The following is a 13,326-nucleotide window of genomic DNA, read 5'->3' as shown; positions in this document are numbered from 1 at the left end:
CTACATAAATTAAGTATATACATATCACGTAACTATATTTATAGCAAGGGTGTCAATTTTTTCCCAAATAATCTATACAATCAATGCAGTTACAATCAAACTCCAACAAACCTTGGCAAAGTAATTCTAAATTTATATGGAAAAACCACATTGCAAGGAAAAAAAATCAAGTAGGAAAATCTGTCTTATCAGACAGCAAGCCTCTACGGTAAAAGACTGTAGCATTAGCATTGGACAGACAAACTGACCAACAGAACAGACACAGAGCCCAGAAACAGAGCTAGTGAGTGGGAAATACACAATAGAGGTGTCACAGCTTGCATTTGCTAGCCCATGGCCCATCCCCCTTAATTTGAAAAACAGGATTAAGAGAAACTTTTACAGAGACAAAACTGCTTTGTAGCAAAAACATGCAGAATAAAGAAGAAACAGTAATAACTAAGAACATAACCAATAATTTTTAAAAACTCCTTATGACTTTTAGCAATTTTCTCCTGCTTATTCTACAAAACATGACAAACTGAACCCATCCCTCGTTCACGTGATGGATTGACATGTCCACCCCCAATCACGGCCCTGGTGACCCGACCCTCTCTGGTTCTGTTTCGTCGTCTATACCATGGAGGATCTGGAGTCAAGCTCTGCTTCTCAAGAGGCTTATGACACAATGATGTTTCAAAACTGAGTATCAAGTGTGTCTCACAAAAGCACAGCAGCTAAGTGAAGCCAACGAAAGCTATGCTTTCGTCATTAAAGTTTTTCCCAACACTACCATGTCAACACACCGGAGTCCAAATATGCTTTTCTGCTACAAACGGGGGAGCGGAAGAACACCTGTTGGTCAGGGTCAGAAATGTCTATGCAAGCGCCCCTCACATGAATGCCAAGTGTAGGTTAGCCAAAAAAAGGGCATGAAAGTCCTGAGGTAGGGAGACTGCTCAAAAGTAGCTTTTGGTCTAAACGTCTTTGGGGGCCAAAATAAGGAAGATATGAAGTAAAGAGAGGTGCTCGTAAACACATACTGCCACGCACTGCAGAGACGTGACTGTACTGTTCAACCAATGCCAACAAGTGAGTCCCTCTGCCGGTCCACGCTGGGCTCACAACAGCATTAATGACATGAGATGCTTCAAAGAAAGAGGAGACTTGAAAGAAAGAGAAGCGCAAAATAATGTGCAAACTGACTCGCAACTCCCTCTGAAAAAGGTACCATACCTGTCTCTACCTAGGAATGAGGCTGAGAAATATCAGACGGGCCAGGTTGGAAGGAAACAGCTGGCGTCAACAGGGGGAACGCAAGATGGAAAAAAGGCCCTTATGTAGCACCCACTATGTTCCCAACTACCTCGGGAGCTCCTTGTGCGTTGTGTCACTTACACACCCCATTCCCTTTGACAGAAGGTTATCCCAACACTCACTTTACCAAATGGGACATAGTAGGCTCAGACAGCTGAAGGAACTTGCATAAAATCTTCCCACCACAGCAGGAAGGCTAGCATTCACACAAGGTCAGAAAGCTGTACCCCATCCTGCACCTAAAGCAAACTCAAAAAAGGGGAAAAAAATCCCTGCTCATTATGTGGCTTAATACCACTATGAAAGCCAGCTTTCATAAAATATATTCAAATGAGAATGAGAACTTGTAAATACAGCAGGGTCAGATTTTTTACAGACCTATCTTGACATTATGCTCCACCATAAGAGTACTTAGAGCAGGAACAAGAAGTCTGAGACTAAGACAAACTGTGACAGAAGTAGAGAAAAATTTAAATATTCCTGCTCTAGAACCCAGGGCAAAGAGGGCAGGGCAGGAGACTCTTAGATTCTGGATCACCTTGAGTCTCATCCAGCATGGCCAATGAGCTGAGGAGGAGCAGACAGCTGCAAGGTACCAGAGGCAGGGAGCTGTTTGGTGGGGCCCAGGAAGCAGAGTTCCTTCACCAAGGGTTTCAGTCTCAGGCGCCAACCTCCCCCACCCTCTTCTAAAATAAGTGATCCGTCTAGGGATTTTGCTCAGTGGTTATAAACGCCTATCTGGCAAACTCAAGGTCATGAGTTCAATCCCCAGTACCAAAAATTAAAAAAAAGAGTGATCCTATGCCTTTAACACACATCTCCCCTCCCCCCCAACATACACACTCAGAAAAAGGTTCAGCGCTAGCTATTTGAAGAAATTATTCCAACGAGGGTAGCAACACAATCTGGCACCCATATCATATTGTATTTGCTGAAATGCATTAACACTTGCTTATTCACAGAAAGTAAAAATGGTGGGGCTGGGGATGTGGCTCAGTGGTAGAGCTCTTGCCTCACATGCACAAGGCCCTGTGTTCAATCCCCAGCACCACAAAAAAAAAAACAAAAAAAAAGAATGGTAATCCTGCCTCCCCCAACTGGTTCATTTGACAATCAGATGCGATGACAAAGGAAACAAACTAAGCATCACCATTTCAGAACATAAGAAAACATCAGTGCTAGAGGGGGCATTTCAAGGAAACTGACAGCAGCAAGGTTAAACAACCTGGGTTCCTCACAACTTCACATCCTCTAGTAAATGAACATCCCACAGGGCACGCGGTCCATAGCCAACTTCTAAGAACACAAATCCCACTATGGGTGTCGTTAAACAAATTATTTCATCGTTTGGTTTGAACCTTGTTTCCTTCTCAAGCTCTTTTAGGTCTTGTAGATCGAAATGCACTCTACCCTCTCCTTCCTGTCAAGCATACAGCAAGTTTGGGTTTCCCAGTTCCCTGGTTCCCACAAGGAGGCTCCCGCAGAAGTGTGGCGGGAAGGAAGCAGGAAACTCATGACCAGCCCTGACCAAAGTTCTCAACAGCCTTACTCGCCCTCTACGTTCAACTATTCAGATAACTAATCAGCCCCTTTATTGGCCTAAACATGGACACAAAGTCTTACTGTTAATAGCCATGGAATACTAAACTTTCACTCCTAGTTCCCCTGCCCACACTTTTATAAATACAGACATTCCTTTATAGATCTTTTCTAATTTGAACCCGCCACCTATTTCCTGAGAGGACCCCGGGTCCTGGAGATGTCACCACCTCACAAAGCTACAGATCAGAAACTATAATACTACTGGGGGTCAGACACTGGGTTGTCAGGACAATTACATGATAGAGGAATTGCTGCTCCAACTATACAGAGAAGGAAGCCCAAGCTGAGAAAAATTCCCCCAAAGGCACAGAAAGAATGGCATGTCTAAGATTAAAGACCTTAGCCTTCGGCCGTATTTTCAACCTATTTCTACTATGGTCCTGGTCAACACTTTTCCTCCTACACCATTATGTTAACACTGTCGTTATCCCGATAGGAAAATCAACTTTTCATGAATGAAACTTGGTTTCAGCTGTCGAGCACTGTTTAACTGTGCGGTTAAGATTAGGATTCTGGAGTTGCTTTAAAGCACAGCTAACACAAGAGCTCCTCCCGTAAAACCCAGCCAACAACACCACTTCCTTCACGGGTCGGGGAGAAGATCCAATGACACACCCTGGCAAAGCACCCTGCAGGCTCTAAGAGCTCAAGTAATAGGAGATACAAGGTAAGCGTGGGTTTGTAGCCTTGGCGGCTTTATGGCCGCTGAGGACCAAGAGGGCGGGCCGAGACCTGGGGACCTAAGAGAAGCAGCCTGCTGTCCACCCCGGGGCCCCACCTGCTCCTCCAGCCGCTCGATCTCCAGCTGGTTCTTCTCTTCCTCCTCGTCGTACTCCCACTCGTACTCCCCGGGGGAGCTCTCTGCAGAGGAAGCCATGGCGTATTCATCCCCATCGCTGTCGCTCACACCTTCCTCCTGCTGGTCCCACCCCGGTCCCATAGTCTTGTACGTCGCAGTGGCCACAGGCCGAGATAACACTTTTCTCTTCGTCCTAGCCACCTTAACTTCGTCCTCCTCTCCCTCAGCCTTGGCCCCAGCTTTGGGTTCGGTCTCCGGCTCGGCAGCCGAGGTTGCGGCCGCCGTCGCCATCTTGCGTTTCCAATGATTCCCGGGTCTTCCCTCGGCCGATGAAGACCCGCTGAAATAGTCGTCCAAGGCGGGCGCCTGATCACATCCCCATTTTCTTGCCCCCGAAGAGGAAGCTAGAAGCCTCGTGTAATAGGAAAATCAAGAAACACATGTAATTATTATCACTTTACATATTTCTAAAACCTTCTGTCGGAGAAAAAAACTTCTTAATATAACGTACGTGCCGTCACAACCTCGGACAGAAGTTAGGCCTTGAACCGGAAGTGCAGGCCACACAGGAAGTCATAATGTGAGCATGATGCCTATAGTAAAGTGTTTGACGCCATCTTGAGAAGGTCGAAATGATTCTCAAAGCCCTGAAGTATAATCCATCCTGAACCGTGGTTTAGTTTCCCAGGAACCGAGACTCAAATTTGGAACAAATCCTCAGTCCTCATGAAAAGATCGATTGCACCATTCAAAAGAAAAATCTGTTTTCCAAAATGATTCCTTCCCCTTATATAATGCCTAGTAGGCATTAAATACACGTGAACTTTCTGGTTTTGTAAGATCATATTTTGCAAGTCAATATTAATAAATTACATTTCTGAGCATTTTTTGAAACTCAATTGCCTTGCGTTGTAAAATTTTTGAGAATTTGCTTTTGTTTCAGGAATATATGTAACGGCGGATACTGTATATATTTATTAGAATAAGGGAATAGTGTTCGCTTAATTAACCATCCCTTTTTTGAAGTAGGAAAAGTCTCGCCTTTTCCCCTCATTAACAACTTTAATGAGATAGGAAGTGTATGTATTTTGCTTTCCGTAGGATCCAAAAGATTTACCAGTGCATCCTGACACGTAAGGTGGGAAGATACTCCACACGTATTTGCTCAATGGATGAACTGTCCTTGGACTGGTACAAAAGGATAAGATCAAGGATTAGTGAGCCAAAGTCCTTCGTCTATGGTTACACAAACAAGGAGCAGAACCAGTAATCTAACCTAAAATTATCCAAATTCGAATCCCTAACTCATGAAAGATCTTAGACAAGTTACTAAACTGCTCTGCGCTTCAGCTTCCTTCGCTACAAAATAGGGTTAGGAAAAGTAAGCTGGGGGGGTCCTCGGCACCGCATTCCAGCAGTGACTTTCCGAATGTGAATTTTGATCCCGTAGTACAGCAGCCTACGCTTTCCCGTGCACAATTGAGCACCCTGGAACAAACCCTCCAGCGACTTCAGACCTTCCCGCTCCACAATCAGTCCTTGCCCCTAGGGGGGTGTGGGCAAGGCGGGGCCAAAAGGCGGACACGTGCGCGGAGTCGGAAGGCGCATGCGTGAGGACCCGACGCCCTCGGAGCGACTCGCAGACATGCCCCTCTCCCCGCCTAGCGCTCTGGCCCGGCGCAGGCGCAAACCGGGAAGATGGCGGCAGCTGGAGCGGGTCGCCTGAGGCGGGCCGCTTCCGCCCTTCTCCTTCGGAGTCCCCGCCTGCCTGCCCGCGAGCTGTCAGCTCCGGCCCGGCTCTATCATAAGAAGGTACGGATGGACAGTGGGGAACGCGGACCGCCCCAGGGATCCAGGCACCACGCAGGTCCCTGGGCCGGAAGGGACGACCCGCCCCCATGTCCACTTGCATGCACTTTCTCCCGCTAGGCAGTGATACTGTCCCCCGGTGATGTGCCAGAGATTCAGCGGCGACTTCCAGTAACCTCGCTGCTGTCCGCCACTTTGCGTGTCCCAGCTTTAAACTCGCCGGCAGCCCAGGCGGGAGGGTTCTGTTGTGAGTTATCGTTCTGCGTCAAGACACAGGCCAGCGCGAGATTCGGCTTCAGCTCAGGGCGCTGCTGTAGCCAAGTGACAGTGGGCAAATCGGGGCCCCTCGCTGAACAGGATTCCCCGGCTGGGAAAGCAGAGGGCAGCAGTCTTCTACATGAGAGAATATATGTGAATTATCTGCATGGTGCCTGGCGTATTGAGGCCACTTACGATGCTGTTACTGTTTTAGGGACGCATGGCCTTCGGGAGTTAGACGCCTAACAAGAATGTTTGGTTTCTTGGCGGGGGAAGGGAAGGAAGTTGCTTCTGGGGATTCTTGTCTTCACATGAGACTCACTCCTGAAACAACTAAAGAATTCTATAAATCAACGAGGTTTAAAAAATAAAAGACCCGGGGCTGGGGATTTAGCTCAGCGGCATAAGCACCTGCTTTGCAAGCAGGCAGTCGTGAGTTCGATCCCCAGTACCGAAAAAATAAATAAATAAATAAATAAATAAATAAAAGACCCCATTAGGTATTTTGTAGGTCTTTGGAACTTGGAGTCAAAATCAGTGATCAGGTGGAAAGTAGGGGGCCACTGGAAGGTCAGGATACTTACTGCTAACTGGTAAACAAACCTCAAGATTAGTAAAGTCTTCGGTGTACCAGCGTGAGTGAATGTTTACTCCGTTCTGACTTCAGCACTTCTGTCAAAGCTTCACTTCTGCCCCACCCGGAGGTGTGTTGTGTTGACAGTGATCCCTTGAAGGAATTTGTTTTTGGAACCTTTCAACACCAGGGTGCGCTGCTGCACCAGCAGGATGGCTTCAGGGTCCTGCACAAGGATAGTGGTGTTCTGAATACAGAGACAGAAAGGGATTCGTTCCATAACATCATCTTTCCATAAAAGTCACCTTGAGGCTTCTGAGAAAGCGTCCACCCTTGGACCATATTTCTTTTAGATTTTTTTTGTCTTTTTTTCGTTTTTATCGGTACCAGGGATCGAACTCACGACTGCCTGCTTGCAAGATAGGGCGCTTATGCACTGAGCTAAATCCCCAGCCCCTCTTTTAGATTTTTTTAAATAATCATTCTCCTTTTGCCAGTGGGTCTTATTGGGAAAGAAAGCATTGTTTAAGTACAAATCTGATGTAGGTGGGTAAGAGCCAAGTGATTATTTGTTGCTGAAAACCCTAAGGAGCTAAAAACAAGACTTTTATGATTTCTTTACCTTATCTTAGTGTCTCTAATCCGTGAAAGTGGTTAGGAGATACAAAAAGAATTTGGATCACAAATCATTCTCACTGAGGGAAGCGTAGGCCTTCCTACCTGCTACACTGCCTGGTTCAGGTTGAGGACCTTAAGGGAGACTGCTGCCAGCAGAGTGATCATGATTTCTCTCACCCTGTCATTTCAGGTTGTGGATCACTATGAAAATCCCAGAAATGTAGGGTCTCTTGACAAGACTTCTAAAAATGTTGGAACTGGACTGGTGGGTGCTCCAGCATGTGGTGATGTCATGAAATTGCAGGTACCACCTGGTTCATCTTTACTCATAAGAAGAACCCCCTTCACTTAAACAGTGCTTCCTAGTGGGCAGAGCATTTGCATATATAGCATCTCATTTTGTCTTTATTAGCATGAGATGGAGTCAGTATCAGAGATGATTAGAGCAGAGACTCAGGCCTCAATTTCCAGCTAGTATACTATATTGTCCTATTCTGAAATAGGAAATGGATCCAAATTCACTGTATCAGTTTAAATTTCACCTTGAGCTAAATGAAAGAGTTTGTGGAATTTGCTGATCAAAGGAAACTTCTAGTGAGCTAGCACTCCTCAGTGAAAAAAAAATGCAGTAAACTAAAACTGTACAAAGTTTGATGTGACATAAAGGTAATGGATTGCACTTTGGATAAACCATCACTTTAGCCACAGTCTTATTCTTGGTGGGCAGATAGGTTGCCAGAGATCTTCATAGTTATCTCTTTTTTTGGTACCAGGGATCGAACTCATGACCTTGTGCTTGTCAGGCAGGCACTTGGGCCACTGAGCTAAATCCCCATCCTTCATAGCTATCTTGAAAAAGACAAGGCAGGGGAACCCCTGAGTGCAGTTTGATATCCAAGAAAAAAATATTAACCAGAGACCTTGGTTATAGAGTCTCCCAGTGCTTATGGAGACAAATTGCCCCAGCAGCTTTGAGCAGACTTCTTCAAATAGAACTTTATAGCCAAAAAGTATGCTAGGATTGCAAACAAAGTAAAAACTAGTGTGGAAGGACATAATCATCAGCTCATCTTGTCTAGTTGCTAAGTCTTATTTTTCATCACTGAGGTCTTTGAAACAGCAAAATCAATAATGAATGGCTGAATTTCTAGTGTAGACAAAACTCAAGAGTTTTTGCAGAAGAACCCTGTAGGCCCCCGAGAGTACCAGGCTCCTAGGTTCTAGAAGGTAGCTCCGGGAATCACCACTTAACTGTCTCTTCTAGATCCAGGTGGATGAAAAGGGGAAGATTGTAGATGCCAGGTTTAAAACATTTGGCTGCGGGTCCGCGATTGCCTCCAGCTCCTTAGCCACGGAATGGGTGAAAGGGAAGACGGTAAGCTTGCTTACGAGGGTGGTACATTGCGCTTTCTGCGACTTCGTGGCTCTTGAAGGGCCTAGTGAGTCCCAAAAAAGCCATGATTTCTCCCAAATATTGTGTAAAAATTTTTATTTTAACCCCTTCCTTTCCCAGCTGTTGATTGCATTCCTCACATTGGAAATTACAGACCGTTTTGCTAGGTATTGTGCAGGGATTTTTGTTGATCGTTTTTCTTTGGGAGTTCAGGGAGTTTTTTGTTAATTACATAGGGAAAAGAAAAGGTTCTCATCTATCCTTCTGACAAAATGCAGTTGAGCTGGGCATAGTGACCCCAGCACTCTGGAGGCTGAGACAGGAAGATCAAGGCTGTGAGTTTGAGACCAGCCTCAGGGGCTGCGTAGTGAGTTCAAGGTTGGCCTGAACTATGTAGTGAGACCCTCTCTCAAAAAAGAGAAATTGAAGTCTTTTTCTCTAAGGTTACTGATATTGTTAGGTTTCTTAGGTATCTTAAATCAGGTCAGGGGTGTTGTATAATGGTTATTTTTCTGTTTATTTCCTCCCATCCTGTTTTTTCAGGAAGGATCCCTGATACCTTATAAGTACTGGTGAAATAAACTAGCATATGTTAAAAGAGATACTAGAAATAAAAAACATTTTAAGAGTGACGGTAGAGTAAACAGGAATCCAGGTGGCTGGTCAGCTGGCCCGGGGTGGAAACAAGAAGGCCAGAACATCTTTTCCATGTTTTTTCTCACCCCAGCAGCTCCTGGGAGAGAAGCTCTATGAAGAGCTGAACCCTGAAATCCCCTTGCTGCAACACCACTGTGAAACTCCAGCCTGCAGGGCACTCTGGGGAGCCAGCTCAGGGAGCTGAGTCACCGAGGCACATGCTTGGAGTGTGCCCAGCTCTCTCGTAAAGCATTTTGCCAGACAACACGCCATCTGCTTCCAAGTGGCTCAGGGCCTGCTGCCTGGCAAGCTCTGTAGGCCCCCAAAGTACGGGCCTAATGTGTTTTAACAGGAGATGGCTCAGAAGTGATAGGTCAAGAACTAGCCTCAGTGTTTGGGGAAACACGATAGGATGCACTTCCAGGACCTGGCCTGGAGGAGGGTCTGAGTCAAGAGCGGAAGTGGAGCAGAGCGGCTTTACCCTTGAAATCCTCCTGAGCTAGCCAGGGCCTCAGCTGTTAGGGAGATCTGCCCTTTCTTAATGCAACGGGTTCTGCTCCACATAAGCAAAACCCTGCCTGCCTCATATCATCCCAAGGCCTCCACCCAGACTAACAGCATCCTCTGAAGCCTTTCTAAGAGAAGATTCTCTACGTTAGGCAAAGGATGAGCTATCAGCCCGAGACCTGCCAGCGCAGCAGAGATAATTGCCTTTAAGCAGCGACTCTGTTGCTGGCTGTGAGCAGATTGTGGCTGTGCTCAGCTGTTCTCGTTCTCCCAGCCCAGCACTGCAGGTGTGCACCTCGCACTTGAGAATCCTAGCAGCGGTTTGGCACACGAGTGGGAATCCTGAGAGGCAACAGGGCTTTGTTTTCAGTTCTTGGGCAGAATCATTCCCCACCAACCTGTCCTCTTGGGCCTTCCTTCTTTGTCCGACCCTGTCAAGATAAAGCTTCTAGAAAACCGTTCATCTTTCACTTGTGTCTCTCAGGTGGAGGAAGCCTTGACCATCAAAAACACAGACATTGCCAAGGAGCTCTGCCTTCCGCCCGTGAAACTACACTGCTCCAGTGAGTCTGCCCTCTGGGGTGCCAGCTGATGGGGACACTGACAGTGATTTCTGCTGCATTGGTGACAGTCCTGTCAGGTCACACAGCCATCCGTATAACCCACAGAGGATCAGAGCTCATGGAGCTTTATTACCTTCCGAGGGCCAGCACCCCGTAGCCTCCCAGCCCAGGGCTCCAGAGAGCCTCGTCAGGGGCCTGAGTGCCCTAGGAGCCACAGTGAGCTCTCATCGGGCTCAGAAACAGCCTTGAGTCCACAGGAGACATCATCACACCCCTCTTGCAGAGAATCCTGGGTTCAGGGGAGAGCGCCTGAGTCACACAGTTACTAAGTGGGAGAGCCAGCATTTGAGGCCCAGTCTTCGATGCCAGCATGGTGCTGTAGCCAAGTCAGGACCAGCAGAGGCAAAAACCCAGTTTGGCCACCATCTGTTCTCTGAGTCCTCCATCACTGCCTGTCTGGGTGCTGTGGCTGGTGGGGGCTGCACCTGCCTACGTGGAGGGACATGGCCTGCTGGCAGCATCCCCACAGCACTGTCCTCAGAGCCCGCGGGCCGGGCTGTGAGGCTGATGCTGGGCCTTCTCTGTGGTCACTGCTATTAAATCAAGTGCTCTTCTGTCCTCTCTTAGCCTCTCAGGGTCATAGGAAACGGGAAACAGTTGCCTAATGGTAAACATCGATAGATGGAGGTTTGTTAACCAAATTAGTTAGCAGATCCTCAGAGAGCAGCTTCATGCGGATACTGAAGAGCTGGTGTGGGCGGGGGCGCACTGATGCGGCCTCAGGACATCTGCTGGGGCCCGGTTCTTCCCACTTGAACTGGAATTTTAAGTACCCATGAGGGAAGGTCATGGCTTGTAAACATTTTCACAGGGTTGCAGGAGAACCTCGGCCTCTTGTTAGGCTCCTTAGATACTGCACTGAAATCTTTAATGTTCTCTACTATTGGCTACTTTCTTCAGTCATTCCAGTTCCCCCAACTTTTATGTTCCCCCAACTTTTATGTTCCCCCATAGCTTCCCATTCTGTATCAGTTCCTAAACAGAAGCTTTCAGACTTGGGATCAGAAGAGGGTGACGTGGCAGGCTGCAGCCATCAGCCCCGTGGGACTTAGAGTCAGCCACTTAGTTTAACCAGCATCTTCTGTGCTCAGCTCAGACTCTCACCAGAGTAGACAAGAACTAACTAACCTTCATCGTGCCCCTGCTAAGTGTCAGCCACTCTCTGGAATCCCCTCACTCTCTCGGCTAGAAAATATGACCACCCTAGTTCTCCAAAGAGAGAATGGATCCGAGAGGCTAAGGAAGTAGGCTAGAATCTCAGGTATATAAACCCCAGTCCAAACAGTAACGGCCCAGGAAGCAGGAGACCCACCGTGTGTGCAGCCCTCCACCCTGCACTTGAGTGGCTCCGACAAGGCCCCCTGCACCAGCGCCCTGCAGCCCAGAGTTTCCTCCCAGGCCGTTCCTCCCGGCGGCGCTCAGGTGCTCTCCTTCCATCCCTTCCAGTGCTGGCAGAAGATGCAATCAAGGCTGCCCTGGCCGATTACAAACTGAAGCAAGAATCCAAGAAAGGAGACGCAGAGAAGTGAGCCCTGGCTGAGCTGCAGCAGGTCACGGGTCTGCCCGCCGCCGCACGAACACTTTCAACTTCTAGAAGCTCCTCGCACTACTGAAAAAGAAGCTGTGAGATACGCACACTATTTCCCATGCAGACTGCCCTTAATGCAAGCCAAATACACCGTTTAATTGTCCTGCGTCCTGTGGTTTCTTTCAGCTCACCTTTACCACCTTAGCACACTTAGTGTATATTTTGAGTTACATGCATGGCCTCAGAGTGGAAATCAGCGAGGTCTCAGTTTTGATAGCCCAGGAAGTGCCTAAGTGTCTTACTCTGCCTGAGTCTATTTGGGGAAGGTTGCCAGGGCAATGCCTTGGTCTGATTACTTGATAGAACCAATTACTGTACATAAAACAGATCTGCATATATATACACATTATAATAAAAGAATGTGAGATGATGCTTGTCTCCAGTAAGCCTGGTATCTTGGATCCTTCCCCCAAGGGTTGCCCAGAGCCCCGCGAGTTTCCTGAAGAGGAAATGGCGAACACACGCACAGCTCTCCTAGCAAAGGGAATGATAAAGGCCACGAGCAGAGATTCTGCCACAGCCGTAAGTGCTTCATGAAGCGAGGAGACGGTCATTTTGTTGAGACAGAGCTGTTAAGTTACCCACACTGACCTCAAACTTACAGCCCTCCTGCTTCAGCTGCCCACGTAGCTGGGCGAATGGGCACATGCCGCCTCGCCCAGCCTGGGTTCTTGCTTTTCATTGCTCTTTACAAACGAGAGATGGCTCAAAAGTGAGTCTTGGGGGCTGGGGATTTAGCTCCGTGGCATAAGCACCTGCCTTGTGAGCCGGCGGTCGTAAGTTTGATCCCCGGTACCAGTTTAAAAAAAAAAGATACCTAAAAAAGTGAGTCTTGAAAATTGTTTTCCCAGTGTCAGTGGTTTATGAAATCTGAGAGATGCTGGCTAAGACCACCTCATCCGCCTGTGGACCAAACATGCAAAGAGCACTGAGGAAATGAGTGGAAATGCAGATTTCTAGGCCCGGGCTCTGACGCCCCCAACTTTGAGAGCCGCTTGGATTCTGTATGGTGGCAGATGGGCCGAGTCAGGGGGATGCAGCTTTCGTGAGCCTCTGTCCTGTGCAGGGATGGCACTTCACTGGCTCCCTCTGAACCGGCCGTACATGCGCCGTGCCCCTAAGGTGGCTGCAGGCCGCCTGGCTCAGGTGTGAATAACACACTCAGTCCCTGTCCCACCCACTGTGAGCTCCCCCATCCCATCGATGAGGGGACTCAGAGATAGAGGAAAGGGGAGTAAGACGTTTGTTTTTCTGATTTCAGGGTTTTTTTGTTTTTTGTTTTTTCAGGCATAGGCTGGTCACCTCTTAAATATACCTCCTTTGTTTAAAAAAAAAAAAACGCATTTTTTTAAACGCATATTTTTAATGGTCTAGGCTTTGGTGGAGAACTTCAAAGTCTGTTCCCTCCAGGGCCCAGCCCGTAGAGAAGACCACAGACCAGGGCCTCATTGGAATCTCAAATTAGAACTCTGGGTGGACCATGTCAAATTCTGCGCGGCGCATTCTGCTGTGTAATTCACCGGCCGCTAAGCTGTGCTTGTCTCTCCCCTGTTCCATGTGGCAACACCACAATTCCCCAGCTCTGTTCTCTGCAACTTTTTAGATGAGACATTTCTGTCCCAG

At 47.7% G+C, this 13,326-nt stretch overlaps 2 protein-coding genes across 3 annotated transcripts in view; one reads left to right on the top strand and one right to left on the bottom strand.

Moving 5' to 3' along the window:
- Window positions 1-4,214, bottom strand: part of Sart3 (spliceosome associated factor 3, U4/U6 recycling protein) — a 30,606-nt gene extending 26,392 nt beyond the window's left edge. Inside the window, exon 1 of one of the 2 annotated variants that reach the window (XM_005007227.4) lies at window positions 3,677-4,214. In XM_005007227.4, coding sequence (XP_005007284.1) covers window positions 3,677-3,988 — 312 coding nt within the window. In that variant the 5' untranslated portion in view covers window positions 3,989-4,214. The remainder of the gene's footprint in view (window positions 1-3,676) is intronic. The other variant, XM_003477837.5, reaches the window with a different exon arrangement.
- A 1,129-nt stretch (window positions 4,215-5,343) lies between these two features.
- Window positions 5,344-12,073, top strand: Iscu (iron-sulfur cluster assembly enzyme). Its single transcript, XM_003477828.5, has 5 exons — window positions 5,344-5,509; window positions 7,147-7,260; window positions 8,221-8,331; window positions 9,977-10,055; window positions 11,562-12,073. Exons 1-5 carry the CDS (start codon window positions 5,396-5,398, stop codon window positions 11,642-11,644), a joined length of 501 nt encoding a protein of 166 aa, XP_003477876.1. The 5' UTR covers window positions 5,344-5,395; the 3' UTR covers window positions 11,645-12,073.
- The last annotated feature ends 1,253 nt before the right edge of the window (window positions 12,074-13,326 follow it).

The sequence above is a fragment of the Cavia porcellus genome, unplaced genomic scaffold (genome assembly GCF_034190915.1).
Source record: "Cavia porcellus strain 051 isolate PalLab524CR breed Dunkin Hartley unplaced genomic scaffold, mCavPor4.1 scaffold_16, whole genome shotgun sequence".
NCBI lineage: Eukaryota > Metazoa > Chordata > Mammalia > Rodentia > Caviidae > Cavia > Cavia porcellus.
This window is presented reverse-complemented; position numbering and strand designations above follow the sequence as displayed.